General features: G+C 56.6%; 1 protein-coding gene across 1 annotated transcript; it reads right to left on the bottom strand.

Annotated features, from left to right (window-relative positions):
• Positions 1-4,057: 4,057 nt before the first annotated feature.
• BOK (BCL2 family apoptosis regulator BOK) lies at positions 4,058-18,375 on the bottom strand. The gene is made up of 5 exons (XM_055291259.2): positions 18,235-18,375; positions 17,533-17,781; positions 15,119-15,247; positions 6,851-7,014; positions 4,058-5,465 (listed from the first exon to the last, which is right to left on the bottom strand). Exons 2-5 carry the CDS (start codon positions 17,750-17,752, stop codon positions 5,340-5,342), a joined length of 639 nt encoding a protein of 212 aa, XP_055147234.1. The 5' UTR covers positions 17,753-17,781; positions 18,235-18,375; the 3' UTR covers positions 4,058-5,339.
• Between the last annotated feature and the right edge of the window lie 4,888 nt (positions 18,376-23,263).

Genomic DNA, 23,263 nt, shown 5'->3' with positions numbered 1-23,263 from the left:
CAGTTCTGGAGGCAGGGAGTCCAAGCTATAGGAGTTGCATCTGGCGAGGACCTTCTTGCTGGTCGGGACTCTGCAGTCTCAAGGTGGTGCTGGGCATTATGTGAGGGTCTCATGAGAGATGGCAAAGCTGGCTTTTACAACCAGCCCCCTGGTGATAACTGCTCCGCTCCCTGAGAACCCATTAGTCCCGAATGGATTAGTCCTCATGAGCCAGTCACCTCCCCAGAATCCCATCCCAGCACTGCTGCATTGGAGTCCAGGTTTCCAACGCATGAAGTTCTGGGGAATGCATTCAAACCATGGTGTTGTTGAAATCGACTTTGGTGTCTTTATGGTCTATTTAAAGTTTTTCCCACTAAGGGTTTCACATTTCTTTTATGCATGGGGATTTTTATCTTTTTGTTGTTGTTAAAAATGGGTCATCTCTTCCATTCCGTCTTTCAACTGAAAGTATACACAAAGATCTCTGTGTGCTACTTTAAATCCTGCTGTTTCTCTGAATTCTCTTAGTGTTTGTAACATCACTTTCTTGTGCTGGAAATATAACAAAGTATTTGATCCAAGAAGCATCTGGCAGGAAGCCTGGGCAGGAGGGGCACCTTGAGCATGGGCTTCACGTTTCCTCCTTCCTCCTCCCCTTTCCTCTGCCTCTTCTCCTACCACCCGCGTTCCTTCTTTCCCATCTGCTGTCCACCAGGAAGGCGTTGCCAGATCACCCCAGGGGTCCCCTCTTCGTGTTTCTTGAGGCTGCGTGGGGGGAGGGCATGACAGAGGGAGGCACTCGGGGGAGGGGCGGCGAGGAGAGGTTGGGGCGTGCGAGGGGGCCTTGTCCTCCAGCTTTGTCAGAAGGCTAATGTGCTCTGTGGCCTGAGCTGGCGTCAGACAGGCTTTAAGAGGAGAATGTCAGCCAGGCGCGGTGGCTCACGCCTGTAATCCTAGCACTTTGGGAGGCTGAGGGGGGTGGATCCCTTGAGGTCAGGAGATCAGCCTGGCCAACATGGTGAAACCCCATCTCTATGAAAAATAGAAAAATTAGCCGGGCGTGGTGGCAGGCGCCTGTAATTCCAGCTACTCAGGAGGCTGAGGCACAAGAATCACTTGAACCCGGGAGGCAGATGTTGCAATGAGCCAAGACTGTGCCACTGCACTCCAGCCTGGGTGACAGAGTGAGGCCCTAAAAAGGGAAGAATATCGCTGCATCAGAAAGCAGAAAGGTGGGGCCTGCCCGGGCCCATAGCCCTGCGATGAGTCTGGCCCAGAGGCACAGACAGACACACAGGAGGCCAAAGTGAAAGGAATGAAAATGGGCTGAACGGATTGGAGGACTGAGGAGAGCCGGGCGGCAGGGCACCCTGGCGTTTGTTCCCTGGACGGATTGGAGGACTGAGGAGAGCCGGGCGGCAGGGCACCCTGGCGTTTGTTCCCTGGACGGATGAGGGGACGGAGGACAGCCGGGCCACAGGGCACCCTGGCGTTTGTTCCCAGGGTAGGGGAGCTCTAGCATGGCACACAGTAGCAGAAGATAGCGGGTTGTGGTCGGCCCATGTGGAGATTTTAGAAACATCTCACGCTTCATGTTTGTCATATCAGGTTCAATCACCCATGTCCAGTGTCCACAGGAAGGCCTGTCCAAGGCCTCATGGGAAACAGGGTGGTCCGCCAGGCCTGCCCTGAAGGGGCCCCGTCCCGGAGAAGCAGATGCACAAAGCTGAGGGACACAGGTCGTGGGCCTTCTTGTGTGGCTCCTTGGCCACTGCATTGCAGCACCTGAAAGCCACCGCTGGAGAGGCAAACGAGCCCTGCAGCAGGCCCGAACCAGAGTTCCTGGGCACGGCCCCGTGCACCCAGTCGGGAGCCTCCCTGCTGAGGGTCAGCGAAGGCTTGGGGTGCTGGCATTAGGGCTGGGTCCTGAGGGAAGATGAGGGAGAGAAGTATAGGAGGAGGAGGGAGTTGAAGGCTGCAGACGGGAGGCGGAAGGGGAGGGAGTAGGGCTGCCAGGGGAGGGGAGGAGGGTAGAGGGCTGGATGAGGAGGAGGGCTACAAAGAAAAGAGGAGTAGAGCTTCAGGGAAGGAGGGTGGAGGGCTGCAGCGGGAGGAGGAGAGGGAGGAAGGCTGCAAGGGGAGGAGGAGGAGTATTGCAGGGGAGGAGGAGAAGGGCTACAAAGAAAAGAGAACTGCGTGGGAGGGGCGTGGTGGAGAATTGCAGGGGAGGGGGAGAGGGAGGAGGACTGGAGGAGGAGGAGGGATGTGGAAGGAGGGTAGTGGAGGGCTGCAGAGGAGGAGAACAGGGAGAACAAATCCACTCCAGCAGGGGAACGAGGGCAGCATGGGGCGGACAAATCCACTCTAGCATTCCAATCTCCCTAAGCCTTTGAATCCCTTCTACACTAACCACAGGCAGCCAGGCATGTCCAGTTATCCCATGGTGGGCCATGTTTTGGCCCATGTTTCAGCCAAGCAGCCAACCAACCAATTAGAGCCCTTTCTAAATGCGGAATCTCTGCTTAGTGAGCCCATATCAATAAACTTGGCCTGAGCCAACTCTTGTTCCTCCTACCATTCTCCTAGGCCCTCAATATGCATTTCCACCTTCCTGGGATTTCTATGTAAACTGGAAAACTCACATTCTCTTGGGTAAGTGCATCTCCTCATGGTCACGCCCTATCTCTAGGGGCTGCCCAACATCAGTCTAGTTCCATGTCTAGAAGCAAAGAGGGGTTGGGGCAGGTCCTTGCTAGTCAGCAGCCTCAGGGCAGTCCCATTTCCTCAGGCAGTACAGGGTTAACCCGCTCCGATGGAGTTGGGGAGGCTACCACTAGGGTTAGGAAGGCCTCTTCCACTGAAGACTCATCAGGATTTAGGGGTTCAGTGTCTCTACTGTTCATCAGGGTCACCCCACACATCCTCATCCCAACTGACAGGATCCCATTCCTTCCCAACCAATGCCTTCACTTGCACAGCAGACACCGTGAGGCTGGGAGTTCCACATGTGCTATAATCTAGCCACTGGAAGGACGAGATCCTGGGTTTGATTTTCAGTAGTCTCAGACCCGCAGCTAAAGGAGGTAAGAGTCTCTCTTGGGACAGTCATAACTTTCAGATTATTCATGTGACACTTCTGCTGGGAATCTGAACTGAGCTCACTCCCATGATACTTTTTCTGAGACGGAGTCTCACAATGTAGCCCAGGCTGGAGTGCAGTGGGGTGATCCTGGCTCACTGCAACCTCTGCCTCCCAGATTCAAGCAATTCTCCTGCCTCAGCCTCCCGAGTAGCTGGGATTACAGGTGCCTGCCCCCACACCTGGCTAATTTTTGTGTTTTTAGTAGAGTTAGGGTTTTGCCATGTTGGCCAGGCTGGTCTTGAACTCCTGACCTAAGGTGATCTGCTCACCTCGGGCCTCCCAAGTGCTGGGATTACAGGCGTGAGCCACCACACCCAGCCGGCTTTTTTTTTTTTTTGAGACAGGGTCTGTGTTACCCAGGCTGGAGTACAGTGGTACAATCACAGCTAACTGCAGCCTCAACCTCTCAGATTCAACCAGTCCTCCCACCTCAGCCTCCAGAGTAGCTGGGACCACAGGTGCAGGCCACTGTGCTTGACTAATTTTAATTTTTGTAGAGATGGGAGCTTGTTATGTTGCCTAGGCTGGTCTTGAACTCCTGGCCTCAAGCCATCCTCCTGCCTCCCAAAGTGCTGGGATTACAGGTGTGAGCTACTGCACCTGGCCCATTATATTCTAGTTTGATAAAAGTGTTCGAAAGCCACCCAGAACGCTGCCTTCTACAAGTATTTAATTAGGAGCACCCAGTGGTGATACTATGCAGATCTCTATTGCCACATCACACTATGGACTACTGGTGTTCTTTTTACTACTAGAAGTCAGCATTAATGCCTTTACTTCTAATCAGGGTAAAGAACCAATTCCAGGAACCCTCCCATCCCCACTCTCTCACCACTCCCCCACCCTCAATTATTTTCATGCAAACCCTCCACACCTTTTACCACTTTGTATGTAGATAGAAGCTATTTAACACACACAGAGTGACATTCTGCCTAAAATGAGAACGATCATTTGGAGAAGTTTATTCACCCCTATCCTCCAGTGGGATGTGAATGCCATGTGAGGCCGGGGCTGGCTTGCTGCCGGGGTTCTCTTGTCCTGGCACGTGGCCCGCCCCAGCACGAAGCCTGGCAGGGAGGGCTCAGGTGGGCGGCGTGTGGAGGGCAGGCTGCTAGGCCAGGCCTCCCCAGAACGACTGCCCCATGTCCAGCCTGTATCTCCTGAGTGCCATGCTGCACTGGGGCGGGACAGGGCTGGCTTGGGGCTCCAGGAAAGAGGATGCCTCACATGTGCCTAGAAATGTAGGTGTCAAGGGAAGGCTGTGTGTGGGGGCACCTGAGGGGCTGGGCTTCCCGGGCATCTGAGTTCTTACGGAGCCCTAATACATCCCCAAATGGTTGTATGAGGATGGGCACAAAAATGGCAGATGGGGTCACCCTCACCCTCCACTGACGTGAAAATGGACTGGGATCCGACTCATGCAACGTTCCTTCTCAGCTGTAGGTTCCACATCCAGGGGTTAGGGGTCCCCACCACACAAGGACCCTGTCACAGGTGGGGGTCATACTCTTCCTCCAGAAACGGACTAAGCAACCAGCACGTGAGCCTTACGCTGTGTTTACAGGCTGAGTCCCCGCGGCTCTTCCAGCTTCACAGGCCAGGGTCACCTTCAGATTGAATGTGCAGGGCCCCGAGGACTCATGTCCTGAGACAGCCCCTCTTCCTGGGATGGGACCCCCGGGCTCAGGTGAGAGGTGTTCCCGGGCCCCTGCACCTGGGGCTCAGGTGAGGTGTTCCCGGGCCCCTTCATCTGGGGCTCAGGTGCGAGCAGGTGTTCCCGGGCCCCTTCATCTGGGGCTCAGGTGCGAGCAGGTGTTCCCAGGCCCCTGCACCTGGGGCTCAGGTGAGAGGTGTTCCCGGGCCCCTTCATCTGGGGCTCAGGTGAGAGGTGTTCCCGGGCCCCTTCATCTGGGGCCTGGGAGTTGACCCTGACTTCCTGGCCCCAGAAAGAAAAGGGAAAACACAGAGATCCCAGGAAAAGGGGCACAAGTGGGGAGGGTCGCAGGCTGCCCCAAAGCCCAGCTCCAGGCTCAGGAAAGCCCCTCCCTGCTCACCCCTTCCGGAGGGCCTGGGTCTGCGGAGGGACGGGGCTTAGGGGGTCTCCAAAGGTTAGCGTGCTCAGGCTTGGGTGGGGAGGAGGGAGACATGTTGGGTGCTGAGGGCCTCCTGCGTGGGGCCCAGAGGGCCAGGCTGCGGCCACTGCCAGGTGGGCAGCTCATCTCTCTGGCAGCAGCACGAAGAAGGCAGCCTTCAGGAAGCGGCCGAAGCTGCAGAGTGCGGCCACCAGCCAGTGCGAGCGGAGGCCAGGGTCTGTGCTGACCACACACTTGAGGACATCAGTCTGGGAGGGAAGAGGGAGACCGTTAGACAGCAGAGCCAGCACCGCCAGGCCCCCCAGCACCGTGCACCCGAATATCTGCAAATTGCACGAAGGGAATGCAGGAGACTGTTCGGGAAGGAGGTCTGTGGCCTGGACTGAAGGCTCCAGCACAAGACCAGACCCGACACCGTGCACATTCAGACAGCGTGAAGGGCCAGGAGGCACCAGAGGTGGGGACAGATGGCAGCCAGGCCAGCCGGAGGGCCCCTGCCGAGCAGGAGAGAGGCCTTCATGGCCCTTGCTGGGGCTCCAGACAACCAGACCAGGGTGCCAGCTCCCCTCAGCCACCTGCCTGCTGCCCCCCAGTGGCTACAAGTACACCGGTGTCCTCCTGTGGGGCCTTGGAGCCTGGGCTGCCAGGAAGGGGCAAACCCAGCTTCATTCAGACTCTGCCTGGAACAACAGCAGGGCCACGGACTCCCTGGACTCTGAAGTTCCTTCTGGAGAAGTGAACGAACGTCCAGTTCTCTTATTCCCTTCACTTCCTGCTAATACATGAAGGCTTTTCCCTGCAGCCTAGACCTGTGGCCTTGGCGCTGCTCAAAGTGTCTTCACCCACTGGGCACACAGTGCCCGGCCCCATGCCACACTCCACAGGAGGAAGGCAGAAGAGGAGGAAGGCAGGAGGGGACGAAGTCTTGGGGTTTCTGTGCTGAGGGACGCCTGTAGCCATGTGTGACATCTTAAGACAGTGCCCTCCCCCACCCCCAATTCAGCCTTCAGAGGAGACCACAGCCCCCGCAGACCACATGACTTCAATCTCTCGAGATGCTGAACCAAAGGCCCCAGCAGAGGGGTCTGAGCCCTGTCACCCCTGGCCGCTGATTTACACACCAGGCCAACACCCGCTGTACAAGAGAGAACGCTGGACTCTCGGCAGGGGAGCCGCCCTCCACACCCAGGGCCCAGCAGCAACTGTGGTCTGGCCAGGGCAGGGTGGGAAGTTGGGGGCATGGAGACAGAGGAAGGGTTTGGCTCTGACACTCACCCCTCGGGGCCTTGCTTTTCCCACTCGGGTGGGCAGGGACTGGGGGCAGTGGGTCTTTAGCACAGGGGTGGGGTCAGGGGGTAAGTCAGTGCTGGATCTGGGCAGAGTAGAGAGTCCAGGGCCTGCCTGTAGGTCTCAGCCCTTGCCCCACCCCCTGCCTCACCCATCTGCCCCAGCAGTGCTCAGGTGACCACCCACCCGCCATTCCCTCTCGTACCTCTGCACCCTCGCACCCCAGCTCTCCCACCCCCCTGGGCGCTCACTCACCCATCCGCCACTCCCTCCTGTACCTCTGCACCCTCGCACCAGCTCTCCCACCCCCCACCACCCCCCCACCCCCGGGCACTCAGGCGCTCACCCATCCGCCGCGTCTCCGCAGCCAGGTCGCCAGGGTCTTGCGCACGAACTCCCCCAGGCAGTCCACGAGGGCGTGGACCATGGCAGGCTGGGCCTGCCTCACACAGTCCACGGCCAGCCCCGCGGCCACCGCATACAGGGACACCACCTTGCCCCACGTGATGCCTGCAGGGAGAGAGAGGGTCAAGACCAGGACTTGAATCCCGCCCACGGGAGCACTTAAGGAAGGGGCTGGGCCTCTCTGAGCCGCTGTCCTGCTTGCCGTCCAGCTAATGACCAGGGACCGTCCCAAGGGGGGACCGCTCCCTGACAGGATGCCTGGCCAGCTGGCCACCTGCCCACCCTCTCAGGTAGTTCTCGGGCAGGCAGGTTTCTCGGCCTCCACTGTACACCTGCCCAGCCCGTGTCTGTGGAGGAGGCCGCAGGGACAAGTGGGGTGAGGCGGGGGAACTGAGGGCAGCAGCAGATGGAGTGAGCAGCCAGTGGCCTCACGGGCGGCACCCCTGGTCTGCCTGTTCCCACAGCAGGCCTGGCATCCACATTTTACATATAAAGAAGCTGAGGCCTGCGGAGAAACTGCCTTCCCCAGACCGCTAACCTGCTGAGGCTGAACTGAGATGGGAGCAGCCTTGAAACAGAAGACAAAAGATGGCGACAGCAGGGGAAAGAACAAAAGGCAGGACATGATGCCTCAACACGGAAAGACGTTTTATACATCAGCGAGAAAAGAGGGGCTTTCAAAAGAACTACGAGCACAGAACTGGAACAGCTAATTCACAAGAGAAAATTAAAATAAGAGACACGAAAAATGTTTACCTTCATTAATAACCAAAGAAAGGCAAATTAAAACAAGATGTAATCTGTTGCATTAAAAGCTTTTAGGCCAGGCGCGGTGGCTCACACCTGTAATCCCAGCACTTTCGGAGGCCAAGGCGGGCAGATCACAAGGTCAGGAGTTCAAGACCAGCCTGACCAACATGGTGAAACCCTGTCTCTACTAAAAATACACAAAAAATTAGCCAGGCGTAGTGGCACACGCCTGTCATCCCAGCTACTCGGGAGGCTGAAGCAGGAGAATCGCTTGAACCCGGGGAGGCGGAGGTTGCAGTGAGCTGAGATAGTGCCAGTACACTCCAGCCTGGGCAACAGAGCGAGACCCCGTCTCTAAATAAATAAATAAATACGTGCTTTTAAATGGCAGTGTGAGGATTCAGGCAACTGCACAGCCTGTAAACCTTGGTGGGAAGCCCAGCTGGAGGGCACTGGCAATATCTGAACGGCCACAAAACATGCAGCCCGGCAGTGGTCCCTGGCGGGAGTGAGCAGTGGTCCCTGGAGGGAGTGAGCAGTGGTCCCTGGAGGGAGTGAGCAGTGGTCCCTGGAGGGAGTCAGCAGTGGTCCCTGGAGGGAGTCAGCAGTGGTCCCTGGAGGGAGTTAGCCTGAGGACACTGCACATGCAAAGATGAAGCACTGCTCTCCGATCCACCCTCATATAGCAGCCAACCTGGATTTGTTATGAAAACATAAATCAGCTCAGTCACAGATGTTCACAGCAGCCAATTCACAATTGCCAAAAGGTGGAAAGAACCCAAGTGTCCTTCAACAGATAAATGGATACACAAATGTGGTGGATGTTACTCAGCCACAGAAGGCAGCCAGGCGCAGTGGCTCACGCCTATAATCCCAGCACTTTGGGAGGCCGAGGTGGGCAGATCACCTGAGGTCAGGAGATCGAGACCATCCTGGCTAACACAGTGAAACCCTGTCTCTACTAAAAATACAAAAAATTAGCCGGGCGAGGTGGCGGGCGCCTGTAGTCCCAGCTACTCGGGAGGTTGAGGCAGGAGAATGGCGTGAACCCGGGAGGCGGAGCTTGCAGTGAGCTGAGATTGTGCCACTGCACTCCAGCCTGGGCAACAGAGCGAGACTCCGTCTCAAAAATAAATAAATAAATAATAAATAAATAAAAGAAGGCACGGGGCTCTGAGGCAGGCTGGGCATGGATGGGCCTCAAAAACACACACTGGGTGGAAGCTGCCAGGCACAAAAAGCCACACAGAGTGTGAGTCCGTGGATGCAAAATGTCCACAACAGTCAGGGACAGAGCTGGGACGCAGGCTCACGGCTGGCAGAGGGCAAGGGGTGGGGGACGGCAGTGGCAGCCAAGGGCACAGGCATTCTGGGGTGATAAAGACCTCCTGAGGCTAGAAGCTAGTGGCTGTTCCACACTGTGAATGTGGCAGATGCTGCTGAATTGCACATTTTTAAGTGGATAATTATGTCATGTGAGTTTAATGTCAATTAAAAGAAATGGGGAAAAACACAAATCCGACCATGTCACTCCCCTGCATAAAGCTCTCGTGTTGCTGTGACTTCCCGTGTCCTTCAAAGTAAACCCAAGTTTGAATTCCCAGTTGAGCTGGCCCCTGGCAGACTCCAGCCCTTTTCCTGCCACCCCAACCTGGAAGGTGCCCTTGTCATTGGTGGGACACGCACACCTGGCACAGCCCCTGCTCTGCCCGCTGCACTTCCCCACCACATGGGGCTGTTCCTCCTTCCAGGGCACAGCATGGCCACGCGGGGAGTGGAGCCTGATGTCAGCACTGCGTGTGGCTTGCGGGACAACTTGTTCTGAGGTGTCCAGTTCCATCAGAACATAATGCATTCCATGCCGGGAGCGGTGGCTCACGCCTATAATCCTAGCACTTGGGGAGGCGGAGGCAGATGGATCACCTGAGGTCAGTTCGAGACCAGCCTGGCCAGCATGGTGAGACCCAGTCCCTACTAAAAATACAAATATTAGCCAGGCATGGTGGCAGGTGCCTGTAATCCCAGCTACTCAGGAGGCTGAAGCAGGAGAATCGCTTGAACCTGGGGGGCAGAGGTTGCAAGATCACACCACTTCATTCCAGCCTCGGCAAAACAGCGAAAATTAAAAACAAACAAACAAACAGAAACCAACTATGTTCCGAGTGACAGCCACATTTCCACTCCAGAGGGGTGGATGGGAAAGAAAGACAGGAAGACAGGAGTCCGGAAGCAACAGCCTCAGCGTCCACTGTGTCCTTCCAGCTCTTCTGTGTCTTTTTAACTGATATCATTCCATTACCATAAAAGTAATCTTTTAAAAGTGGAGTATCTTTGAGCATATTCACAAAGTTGTGCAACCATCACCTCTATCTAATTCTAGAACATTTTCATCATCCCAGAAGAAACCCCATGCCCATTAGCAGTCATTCCCTATTTCACCGACAGCCCCTGGCAGCCACTCATCTTACTTTCTGTCTGTAGATTTACCTACCCTGAATATTTCATGTAAGTGTAATCACACGGCTTGTTCATTTTGTGTCTGGCATATTTCACCGAGCACAATTTCACGGTTCATCCACACGGTAGCAGTATCAGCGTTTCATTCCTGTTAATGGCTGAATAATATTCCGCAGCGTGGATACACTACATTTTGTTTATCCATTTATCAACATCCTTTAGCCAATAACCTTTCGGGTATTATAAAGAATGCTGCTATGAACACTGACGCATGTTTTTGTGTGTGTGTGTGGATATAAGTTTTCGTTTCTCTTGGGAACACACCTGGGGTAGGTTTGCTGGGTCATAGGGTAACCCCATGTTTGCCTGTTTGAGCAACTACCAGGTTGCTTTTTCTAGAGCAGGTGCACCATCTTACATCCCCACCAGCAGAGTACAAGAGCTCTGCTTTCTGCACATCCTGGATAACACTTGTGGTCATGTGACTTTTTTTTTCTTTTTCTTTTTCTTTTTTTTTTTTTGTGAGATAGAGTTTCGCTCTTGTTGCCCAGGCTGGAGTGCAACAGCACGGTCTCAGCTCACTGCAACCTCCACCTCCTGAGTTCAAGCAATTCTCCTGCCTCAGCCTCCCGAGGAGCTGAGATTACAGGTGCCCACCACCATACCCGGCTAATTTTTCTATTAGTAGAGACGGGATTTTACCATGTTGGCCAGGCTAGTCTCGAACTCCTGACCTCAGGTGATCCACCCACCTCGGCCTCCCAAAGTGTTGGGATTACAGGCGTGAGCCACTGCACCCGGCTTTTTTTTTGTTTTTTAGAATAGGGTCTCTTTGGCTGGGCACGGTGGCTCATGCCTGTAATCCCAGCACTTTGGGAGGCCGAGGCGGGTGGATCACCTGCGGTCAGGAGTTTGAGATCAGCCTGGCTGACATGGTGAAACTCTGTCTGCTAATAATACAAAGAATACTAATAATACAAAAATTAGCTAGGCGTGGTGGCACACACCTGTAATCCCAGCTACTCGAGAGGCTGAGGCAGGAGAACCGCTTGAACCCAGGAGATAGAGGTTGCAGTGAGCCAAGATTGCACCATTGCACCTCCAGCCTGGGCAACAAGAGTGAAACTCCATCTCAAAAAAAAAAAAAAAAAGGAAAAAAAAGAAAGAATAGGGTCTGCATCTGTCACCCAGGCTGGAGAGCAGTGACACAATCTCTGCTCACCGCAACCTCCGCCTCCCGGGTTCAAGCGATTCTCCTGTCTCAGCCTCCCGAGTAGCTGAGATTACAGGCATGTGCCATCACGCCTGGCTAATTTTGTATTTTTATCAGAGACAGGGTTTCTTCTTTTTGGTCAGGCTGGTCTCAAACTCCCGACCTCAGGTGATCCACTCACCTCGGCCTCCCAAAGTGCTGGGATTACAGGCGTGAGTCACTGCACCCGGCCATTTTTATTTTTCTTATAATAAAACTATAATTAGAAGAATTATATAAAATTACATATGTAGTTATAGAAAATACAATTCAAATTCAAAGAAAAAAATAAAAACTATTGTCAACTTTTAAATGGGGAGGAAAACTGAGTTCTACCACTTTGGAAATGAGATTTTCCAAAGTCCTGAGCGGGAACTTTGAAGCCCTAGATGAAAACAGCCAGAAACAACATTTGTTGGCCGCTGCCTTCGTGGGAGGCTCCTGGGGCTGGAGACTTGGAGACCCCCACGGAGCCCTGCCCTGCAGCCCTCACGCGGCTCATATCACTAGCCAAGGCCCCCGCCCTGAGGTGCCGGCTGTGCGGCTTGCCTACAGTGGAGGGGCTGGGCAGGGCGCACACCCTCAAGGGCGCCTGCTAAGAGGAGCAGAGGGAGGAAGACCCGGGGGTCAGAGCGTGCAGGGGTGGCTGGCGTGGGAAGGGCCTCAGGTAGGGAGGCAAGGACGTGTAACGCACTTGGAGGCTGGAGGCTTGCCCTGTAGACAGAAGGGTCCAAGAGGACTGGGATGGACAAAGGTGAAGGGGGCTGGGGGTGCAACTGCCAGTGGGCCTGAGGGGCAGAAGGGGCGGCCCTGCCCTAGCTCCCTAGTCAGCTGGCTCTGGTTCAGGGAGGTTCAGAAACCCGCTGCAGGTCACGAGGCTCTTGGGCTTCAGCCTGCGTGGCTCCCCTCAGGCAGGGCCGCCTCAGAGTAGCAGCAGGTGGGGGTGTGGGGGCTGCCACATGGCCAGAGCCGGGCCTGCGTGGGACAAGCCTGGGGCGCTGGGTGGGGTGGGGGATGCTGACCACAGGGGAGTGGGCTCCAGTTTTCCAGTGAAAACAACAAGACTTAAACTGAACTCTACACATGGCCCGGGCCACCTGGCTGGTGCCCCCCACATCCCCCGTCAGCTGTGTGCCCGCTCGTCCCGCCATCACCTTTCCCCTCAGCCCTCCCGGGCCCCCAGGCGCCCTCCCAGAACCAACCAGAGCCTTCCTAGGCACCGCCCCCACCTCAGGCCAGACCCTGTTCAGGCAAGGCCGGGCGGGTAGGGGCATCCTGGCCCCATCCTCTCCCCCTGCTGAAGGGGGAGGCGCCCCACCTCTGGGCAGGCTGCTGCATTCTCAGAAATGACTGTTCCTTTTAAAGCCAGCCTGCAGCTCGTAAACCCAGCGGCCCCGAGACAGACACCCGGGTGGCCACCCACGTGCCGGCGTCTGCCAAGGGAGGGCTGAGAGTGGTCGTCAGCCCAGGATGCCTTCCACTCCTGGCTTCCTTCCTGGGCCCCACCCACTGCCTGCCCCGTGCCTGCCTGGGTCACCTTGGGGGCGGGAGGGGCGGGCACCAGCTTGCCAGCTCCTGCCACCATGCTTCTGCCGCCCACTGTGCCGTGGACCCTGCCCCCTGCCCCCTGCCCACCCGGTCCGAGCCACACCACCTGCCCACTCTCCAGCCCCTACTCATATGCACCCCCAGCCCACCCAGGTCTGCCCCATGACACGCCTCAGCCTGGCCTGGGCCCGGCCCCCCACCCTCAGCTGCCACTGGGGCCTTGGAGCCAAACTGCCAACGAGGATTCATTTACGATCTCCCAGAGGGACACAGGAGCAGTGACAGAGTCCAGGCTCTGAGGCCACCCTAAGGAGCGCCAGACAGGGAGTCTGGCCCGCACCCAGCTCCGTTCCGCCTCCTGACGCCACACCACAGCCTGAGGTCACTGCCCCTCCCCAGGTGTGGTCTGAGGCACTCCAGCACGTGCTGCAGCAACAAGACAAGCCCGGAGGCAGGACCGGACCCCGCCTGGACTCCCATCCCAGGACTCAGCCTTCCCTCTCCAGCAGCCTGCCAGGTCGCCGCTGCATCCCAGCCACGGTAACTTCTGTCCAGGGAGGTCAGCAGTGAGCAAGTGTGGCACTGGAGAGGCCGGATTCTGTCAGAAAACGCTCGCAGCCCCCGCCACCTTGGCCTCCAGCCGAGGGTGTCAGCCCCGCTCTGTCCCCATCTGGCCGGCCCACCAGGGGTCAGCGGAGATGTCTGGGAGAGGAGCTGGAGATCACCCCGCAAAGGTGGGGTCTGCCTGAGCGAGAGGCAGCGGTCCTCACGCTCCTGGCCTCTTGCCCTTGCCCTCCAGGGGGTGGAGGTGCCGAGGCTATCTGAAGACCCCTGGCTCTGAGGTCCCCCCGTGGTGTGGGATGCATCTCCCACAGCGAGGGTGTGGCTTCCTCTGGCGCCTCTGTCTGATGCCTGGCTCCTGCTGCCGTCAGGACGGCCTGCAGACAAGGCAGTTGAGGCCACAGAGATGACAGCAGGCCATAGTCACACAGCTGACTGGCCACGGACCCACACCAGCTCTTAGACGAGGGTGTGCAAGGCCTCCCTGCTGTCAGGGGTCTTCCAAAAAGCCGCCCGGGGTGAACAGCATGCCCCTCCTGCAAGCTTCAGGGAATCCGGCTCACCCCGGGGTTCGCTGGCCCAGAGCTGTGCCCAGCACCTGGACAGCACTTGGAAAACAGCTGAGGGATGTGCCAATCAGGGAGGTGCCGCATCAGGGCCGGCGCACCACTCACCCCAACAGCAGCACCCAGCGCCTGCCACACCCAGGGGCAGCTCATAGCACGGGATACCAGGACGGGACCCAAGGTCACAGAGGTCAAAGGCAGGGGGTTGAGGTCTGCAGGGCCAGACCTGATGACACGGGGCAAGAGGACAGAAGGCCACACTGGGCAAATCCAGGCCAAGGCAGCTGGTCAAGTGGACAGCGGGGCACCAAGCAGGGGAGACAAGCCCTGAGCCTCTCGTGGGCCTAGAAGCATGTGGACAGCCGGGAGCAGCAGGAGCAGCAGGAGCAGGGAGGCAGGGCCAGGAGTTGCCTCTCCAGGGCAGAGATGGGAGCGCCCAGGAGGGTCACAGGTGAGGCAGGCACAGCTAGGTGAGATGCGCTGCTATTCTTCGGATGCCCCCGGAAGCCGGTCTGCTTGGACCTCCTGCCCCCATGCTGTCCCCTCTCCTGGACGCTGGAGCCCTGAGGCTCACCTCTGACCATCAGAATCCAGCAGAGTTACCCGTGACTTCTGGGGGTATATCCTAACAGCCTGGCACCATCTACTCAGGAGCTGTCTGGGAAACCTGCTCCTTGCCACTCCTCCTCGGAACACAGCACCATGCTGTGAGAAGCCCAAGCCCCGCTCGGGGGCCCCTGCAGGAAACCAGGCAGCCCTAGGACGTGCCACCCCACAGGACTGCAGGTCACGTGGCCCCACTGATGCTGGACCACAGCTACAACCGCTCAAGAAGCCCGTGCCAGCTGCTCAGCATGCCCACCAGCCTGCAGAACCACAAGAGACCCTGAATGCTGTGGTTTAAACCCACGCTAGTGGCTGGGCAGCTCCTGACACCTGCAGCAGCGAGATGGCACCGGTGGGCACTGGGCAGTGCCAGGATGGGTGGGGGCCAGCTCGTGGGGTCCCTGTGAGCCTGAGCCACAGACCCTAGATCCCTCCCTGAGGTCCCAAGGGACAGGCAGACTGGGCATACCTGCAGAGAAGATGTGGCCAGCCACGGCCAGGAACGCATCGGTCACCACAGGCTCAGACTGCAGGGAGATGTGCAGCTGACGCGCCACGTTGCGGTAGATGCTGGGCCGAATCATCTCCAGCTCATCCCCTGTGTGGTCACAAGAGCAGGTGAGAGGCAGCCCACGCCCCAGCTCCCTGGGACATGGCTGTCTTGGGGCACACCCTGCACCTGACCCCACCTGACCATGCTTGAATTCCAGCCTGTTCCTCACTTAACTTGTCTGATTCCCACCTCCACTTGACCCCATGTGACCTCCCTTGGGCCATCCCCCAACCTTGGCCCCTAGGGACCAGAAGACCAAGGAAGTGCTGAAGGCGCCCCCAGTCCTGCCCCTCTGACGAGCTAGCCCCTAAGCCGAGCAGGCCAAGCCGGTGGGGCGGGAATCCTGCGAGAGCGTGGGCTGTGCCTGCTGGTGACTCACAGCCGACAGGCAGCCGAGCTGCCCAGAGCAGGACGGACCAGGCAGGCGGCCAGAGCCCGACGTGGGGAGGGGATGGGCAGAGAAAGCATCGGGATGAGAGCAGGGGAAAGCCCAAGAGCCTGGCTCAGGCCCTAGCATGGCTCAGGGACCGCTCAGATGCAGAGGCTGAGCCGCTGTTCTGGGCCACCCGCACTGCCACACCCCCACCTGGGCTGGCTGAGCCGCTGTCCTGGGCCACCCGCACTGCCGCACTCCCACCTGGGCTCTTGCTGCCAAGGGGACGTGCTTGGAGGTGGCACTGCATCAGCCCCGCCCTGGCAGCCGAGGATGGCCCCCATAGGCCCGCCGCCCCAGGGCTGCCTGTGGCGCCCTTGGCAGCAGCAGTGCATAGGCACGGGTCAGATGGTGCCGAGAATGCCACAGGGCCCTGGGATTGGGAGTCCCCAGCCCGGCCAGTTCTCCAGCCAAAGCAAACAGGGTAATGCTGCTGACTGGACCATCTCGGCCGATAAAGGCTGCTCTGTATCTCATTAATTAAGATCTGGAACCAGAGCAGAGCCCCAGGAGAGGCTGGCCGGGGGCGGGGGATGACATGGAAATTCCCAGGCCTGACCTGGCAGCTCCCAAACACAGACCTCCGGGGCTGCTGCAGGCTGGCTCCAGACTGAAGGTGGGGACACAACCCGGGCTTCTTCCTGTCTGCGCTGCCCGAGGGCAGGGAGACAGCGCTGGCCTCGAGGGACTGACCCTGAGCAGCTGTGAGGGCAGATGCAGGTCCAAGCTGTGTCCCTCTGGGGCCCCCCTGGACATCTGGGACTTCTTCCCAGCCATTCCAGGGGTCTGGCATCATCTTCTCAGAAGGCGACTAAAAGGATCCCCTAGGGTCATTCTCAGAGCCCGACTAGAGGCAGCAGCAGGCGGCGGGTCTCATGGAGTCCCACCAACCCCCTAGCTCCCACCCAGAGACCTCTCCCTCCTTCTGAACTTCTCAGATGGGACTCCACCTCCTCCTGGAGGTTCTGTGCTGGTCCCCGTGGATTCTGCCTGCACCCCACACACATTCCTGGGCAGGCCAGGTCTACACAGCTTCGCTCTCTGGGCCCAGCCCACCACGTAAGGGCAGGGGCCACCTAGAGCCCATGCCAGCGTCAGCCTGAGAGGAGGCAGCGTGTCCCCTCACAGGGTGGTGCCCTCCGACTCCAACCCCCTGCCTGGAGAGCCACCGATTCAGTTTCACCTCTGCTGTCACCTCCCCTTGTCGGGCTCGGCCACAAGCGCCCCATGTGCCCTCTTCGGGCATCACATAAACATTCACAGGTGACGGCCGCAGCCCAGCTGTGGTGAGGGGACTTGACAGTCACAGCGGGGCTGGTCCCTCCCTCTGCGGTCCAGACCTTGGAGACGGTGGGGGCAGCCAGCGGGCCGTGACCCCAGAACCGAGCACCCCCAGATGTCCTCACAGCACCAACGAATACTGAGGTTTTGGCTACCCAGCCCGGTGGGCGCAGTTTCCAATGGGGGGGCCTCGGAGGCCTCGTTATCCAGAGGGCAGCGGACGGGATCTCGGCCAGTAACACCAAGAATATGTTTTCCAAAATAAACATCGGGACACGTGCTCCTACAAAGGGTTTCTGTGCCCAGCTGAGAACAAGGGTCACTGTGGAAGCTTAGCCACCCACTAATAGATTATTCTTTCTGGAGCTTTCTATTGTTTATGGCCAGCATGACTGAAATCTGGGCTGAGCAGGCAGCTGATGGGGGGGCCTGTGGCGTGGGAGGCCTGAGAGGGCAGATCCGGGAGCACCCGCCTGGGTGGCCCTGTCCCGAGCGCCTGGCCGTCCCAGGCAGAGGGTGGGCGCCCCTGGGCCGGCCCGCTATCTCGGCCTCAGAGGGAGGCTGCGGCCCAGCAGGGGAGGAGGCGCAGCTGGGGATCCCACCAGGGCGCACTCACCCAGGCGCAGCAGCACCGCGCACACCTCGGCCAGGCGTCCCGGGACCGGCGCGGCGCGCTCGGGCGCGCTCCAGGAGAGGCCGGCGCGCAGTAGCCGCGCGTGCACGTACTCCCGGCCCAGCGCCTTGGCCTGGGCCACCAGCTCCTTGTCGGTGGGCGAGCGGTCAAAGGCGTCCATGATCTCGGCGGCGAAGACCGAGGAGCGCCGCAGCACCTCCATGGCGGCGACGCGGGTGGGGGGCGCCGCACCTGCGGGCACAAGCGCTCAGCCGGGTGGAGGGAGGCGGCGCGGGGAACGGGGCGCGCGGGGCGCCGAGCTGGGCGTGGCCCTCGGGAAGGGCCGTAGCCCGCGCCGGGTCCGCTCTCGCTTTTTGTGCCCCAAATCTTTAAAAACCCAGCGCCACCTTCTTTCGGGGCCCGAATTCAGCTACAGACATTCCCCGCGGCAGCCAGGGACCGGAGGGGCCGCGGGGAGACGGCGGTTTGCTCCGGGGCCGCCGGGCCCGCCCTCGAAGACGAGTGCGTGGGCGGCGGGGGCGGGGGGCACAGCCCAGCGCGTCCCCCACGGCGACCGCCCGGACCCCGGCCCTCCCCGCCCCCGCCCGGGGCCGCCCACCTCCGCCGCCGGCGTCCTGCGCGCGTGTCCCCGGCCTCGCCGTCCCCGTGGCACCCCGGCACGGACGCCACGCCCGCCGCGCTCACCTCTCCCGCCGCATGGCGCGGGCGCCGGGGTGGAGTTCTGGCTTCAGGATCTGCTCGCCGCCGCCGACGACCTCGACCCTTCCATTCAGACCCGCGAGGACGCGCGCCCCGCCCCGGCGCCCGCCCCGTCCACGCCCGAGCCGGGAGCGCGAGGTCCGCGGGGCTTCCCGCGCTCTCGGGGGGCTCCGGCCGCGGCGTCGGGGGCCTGGGCAGCGAGGGTGGCACCGCGCGACTCCCAGCCGGCGAGAGGCTGGGCTTGGGGCTTGGCCTTCTAAGGGAAAGGCAACCCCCGGGGGCGGAGTCGGGGAGACGCGGCCCGAGCTTCCCCGACCGCCTCCCCGCTTAAGGAGGACCGGGCGAGTTCCCTGGATGCGCCCGGAGAAGGCGACCAGGCCGGAGCGGGCCCCGCAAGGCGGAGCAGTGGGGACCCAGAGCCAGCCCCAGCCGCCTGGGTGTTCGCCGGGGTCCGTTTGCAAATTGGGTTGTCTTCTTCGTTCGTAGAGGTTCTTTCCAGAGTCTGGATACGTGTTCTTGGTCCGGACGCACGCCCTTTGTATTGTAGATGGATTCCTTGGATTCGCATTTATTGAAGTTATTGCAAATATCTTCCTCTATTTTGTGGTTTACTTTTGCTTTGGATGAACAGGAGTTACTCTTAGTGATGTCCAATTTATCAGTCTTTTCTTTATGGTTAGTACCTTTTTATTGGGGTATCCTCCTGTATTTCCTTTTAGAAGCTTGTTTTAGGGCTCATATTTAGATCTATGATTGATTACATGTTAATTATTGTGAATGGTGTGGTACGGGGCTAGAGCTCATTTTTTTCCGTGTAGATATTCGATTGGCCTGGCATCATTTATTGAAAAGCATCATTTTTTTTCCACCGAATTGGAGGAGTCCCCAACATCTCAACATAAATCAACTGAAGAGAGAGAGTGTGTGTGTGTGTGTGTGTGTGTGTGTGTGTGTCTGTGTGTTTCTGTTTCAGAACTCTATCCTACTGGTTTATTTCTTTATCCTTGAATCAACCTCACACAGTTTGAACAATAGGATTAACCAACTTGACCTAATTCACATATGTACAACACTATAAAATACTTACTCTTCCCATGTGCACATAGGATGTTTATCGAAATAGACCATATCATGGACCTTATACAAGTCTCAGCAAATTTCAAAGGATTGAAATCATACAGTGTGTCCTCTCTGAATTAAAAGTCAATAACAAAAATTACTGGAAAATCTGCAAATGCTTGGAAATTACATGTCACACTTCTAAATAATCAATGGGTCAATAATTCACAGTGGAAGGTGTAAAATATGTTGACAAGAACAGTGAAAAATAAGACATATCAGATGCTGTGCAGTGCAACTAAAACACTGCTTAGAGGAAATTTGATAGCCTTAGAAGAAAGATTGAAAATTAGGCCAGGCGAGGCCAAGGTGGGCAGATCACCTGAGCTCAGGAGTTTGAGACCAGCCCGGTCAAAATGGTGAAAACCCCATCTCTACTAGAGATACAAAAAATGAGTTGGGCGTGGTGGCAGGTGTCTGTAATCCCAGCTACTGAGGAGGGCTGAGGCAGAAGAATTGCTTGGACCTGGGAGGTGAAGGTTGCAGTGAGCCGAGATCATGCCACTGCACTCCAGCCTGGACAACAGAGTGTGGAAAAAAAAAAAAAAGGACAAAGAAAAAGAAAATTACTGCTCTAAGCTTCCACTCAAGAAGCTAGAAAAAGAACAATAAAACTAAAGATGAAAGGAAATAATAAAAATAAGAGCAGAAATTAATGGAATAAAGCAAAAAATAGATAAAATCAACAAAGCCAAAAATTGGTTCTTTGAAGAAATTAATAGAACTGATAAACCCCTGGAAAGATTGAGTGAGAAAAAAGATAACACAAATTTCACTATCAAGAATGAAAAAGAGGACATCACTATAGATGCTACAAGTATTAAAGGGATAAAAAGATAGTATGGAGGGCTTTTTGACAGTGCATTTGAAATTTTAGATGATACACAACTTACCAAAACTGACACTAAAAGAAATAGAAAATCTGGATAGTCCTACACCAATTAAATACATTGAATCTGTAATTTAAAATCTTCCCACAAAGAAAATTCTAGGTTCAGATGGTTTCACTGAGAAATTCTTCTCAACAGTTAAAAAAATACCACCAGTCTCATACAAACCTGCAGAGACTAAAAATGAGGGAGTATTTCCCAACTCATTTTATGAGGTCAATATAATACAAATACCAAAACCTGTAAGGAACGTTACCAGAAGTTAGGAAAGCTATGGAACCTCTATCTGCTATGACTTTCCTGTCTGGGGAGTAGGGAGAATAATAATACCTACCTCCTAAGATTGTTGGGAGGACTGAATTCTTTTTTTTTTTTTTTTTTTTTGAGACGGAGTCTTGCTCTATTGCCAGGCTGGAGTGCAGTGGCGAAAACTCGGCTCACTGCAACCTCCGCCTCCTGGGCTCCAGTGATTCTCCTGCCTCAGCCTCCCGAGTAGCTGGGACTACAGGCACCTGCCACCACGCCCGGCTAATTGTTTGTATTTTTGGTAGAGATGGGGTTTCACGATGTTGGCCAGGATGGTCTTGATCTCCTGACCTCGTGATCCGCCCGCCTCGGCCTCCAAAAGTTTTGGGATTATAGGCGTCAGCCACAGCGCCCGGCCTTGGAGGACTGAATTCTTAATCCATGTCATGTAGTAAGTGCTCAGGCACTGTTAGCTGCTTTTTCAGAAAAGCTATAGTACTGTAAAATCTGAGGGTGCATTTTTAATGAACTCTTTAATGCAGAGTCTAGAACTCCTTGGACAGTGTGTGCCTCAGATTTTTGAAGAGCAGTCAGGTTTGGGATTCCCTATATTTTATAGCTAGCATTATAGAAATGCAGGGAGGGAAAAGATCTCGCCCAAGGAGTCACTGCAAGACTGGGCATGGCCAGACTGTAAACCTTGGGGTCTAACTCCATGGTTCCTCAAGTACCTCTGTCAGGGGAAGAGCCTATGCTTGCAGGCAGGAGACCAGGAAGCTCCCACCTGCAACCTTCCCGCTGTGTAGCCTCAGGCAACTTCCTGCCCCATTCACAGGCTCAGTTTCCTCCTGTGCAAAATGAACTCATACTTCCTGCTTCCTGTCTCCTGTTGGAGTGTCTCTTGGGCTCTGACATGGGGGTAGTGGGCCACTGGGCTTAATGGATAGACATGTTCTGCACCCCAGAAGCTGCAGAAACCAGGTAAAGCTGTGTCTCTGGATGTTCAATACAGAACATTGCCAGCAGTAAGGAATTGAAAATGACCTAAGTGTGCCGGGCACGGTGGCTCACGCCTGTAATCCCAGCACTTTGGGAGGCTGAGGCATGTGGATCACCTGAGGTTAGGAGTTCGAGACCAGCTTGACCAACAAGGTGAAACTCTGTCTCTACTAAAAATACAAAAAATTAGCCAGGTGTGGTGGCACATGTCTGTAATCCCAGCTACTCGGAAGGCTGAGACAGGAGAACTGCTTGAACCCAGGAGTCGGAGGTTGCAGTGAGCCAAGTTCATGCCACTGCACTCCAGCCTGGGCAACAGAGTGAGACTCTGTCTCAAAAAAAAAAAAAAGAAAAGAAAATGACCTAAGTGTTTATGAAGAGATCAAGCCCAGCACAGTGACACCGCACTAGTAGTCCCAGCTACCTGGGAGGCTGAGGCAAGAGGATTGCTTGAGCCCAGGAGTTCAGAGCTGTAGTGCCTGTGAATAGCCACTGCACTCAGCCTGGGCAACTTAGCAAAGACTCGTTTCTAAAACACATTTTAAAAAGAGAGCAGATTAGGAGATTAAGCAATCTGGAGTACCTAGACCGCAAACCCTTATTCAGACCTTAAAAAAGCTTGGGTCATACTGGAGTCAGCTGAGGTCTTCCTGTCCATTGAGACCTGGAGGAGGCCCAGTCCCAGCCCTCAAATTCCCAAGAGTGCTTTGACTTCTTGGGAGCCTACATTTCTCCGGTCACCTTTGGCCCTGATTTTCTGTCTCTGCAGAATTCTTACATCCATTCTTGCCATGCATCTGACTCCTCTCTCTGCCCCAGTGTTGACCTAGCATGGAACTCAGTCCCTGGTTGGTGAGTGGGCTTCTGAGTGCTGATACCAGCCCACCAGACTGGCTTAAGCACAGGGCAGTTTGTTGATTTGTGTGACCAGAGAGAGGTCTGTTGGTTTCAGGTGTAGCTGGATCCAGGAGTCTCTTTCCATCTGTGCTCCCCTGTGATGGCTCCACTCTCAGACAGACTGTTCTGGTGTAATTGCAGGATAAAGCCCACAGCTCCCTGTCTATACCTCACAAGTTCGGGCTTTGCCAGTGGAAAAAAGTCGGGCTGTCCAGGTAGCTCTGGGAGATCCCCTGGGGTGGGCAGCTTCTGTACTCTGCCCATTTCCAAGCCAGCTGTGGCTGGACATGGGGAAAGTGTTATGCAGTCAGGCCTGCGTCTCATACCTGGCCCTGGATGGCACGGAAGTGGGTGGGCTCCCATCAGCTCCTGTGGAATGTGACCTGGAGGATGCTGGATTTCCATAAGAGCCTGCTCACTCAAGGCTGCTGTGTGGTCACAGAGGGGTCCATAACCCAGTGATGCCCACATTCAACATTCCAAATTCAAGCCAGCCCCTCAGGCTTGGGATTCTCCCAGCCTAGCCATTCACCTCCTCATGGCTCCTCTCTATCTCATCTCTCATGTGATGGCTGCTTGCCTCCCCCACCCTGGTCCTCTCCTCCTTGGCTCAGGCCCTGCCATACAGAGCCAGCCCCTGACGGCACAGAACGGGCGCATCCTGGTTGTCCTCCTGGAAGGCTGCTGTGGCCTTGTGCCACCTTGGAGACTGAGCTGAGCCCTCCCTCCCACGGTGACAAATGTGTGGTGCCCCCCAGAAGCAGGGCACCTTCCTCTGTGCAGCCACCTGCCCCGGCCGACTGCAAATCTCAGATGCTGTGAGTAGATCTGTCATCCATTTCCTTTGCCCGATGGGTCTGAGG

The sequence above is a fragment of the Symphalangus syndactylus genome, chromosome 8 (genome assembly GCF_028878055.3).
Source record: "Symphalangus syndactylus isolate Jambi chromosome 8, NHGRI_mSymSyn1-v2.1_pri, whole genome shotgun sequence".
NCBI lineage: Eukaryota > Metazoa > Chordata > Mammalia > Primates > Hylobatidae > Symphalangus > Symphalangus syndactylus.
Note: the sequence above shows the minus strand (reverse complement) of the source record. Positions and strands in the feature narration are given on the sequence as shown.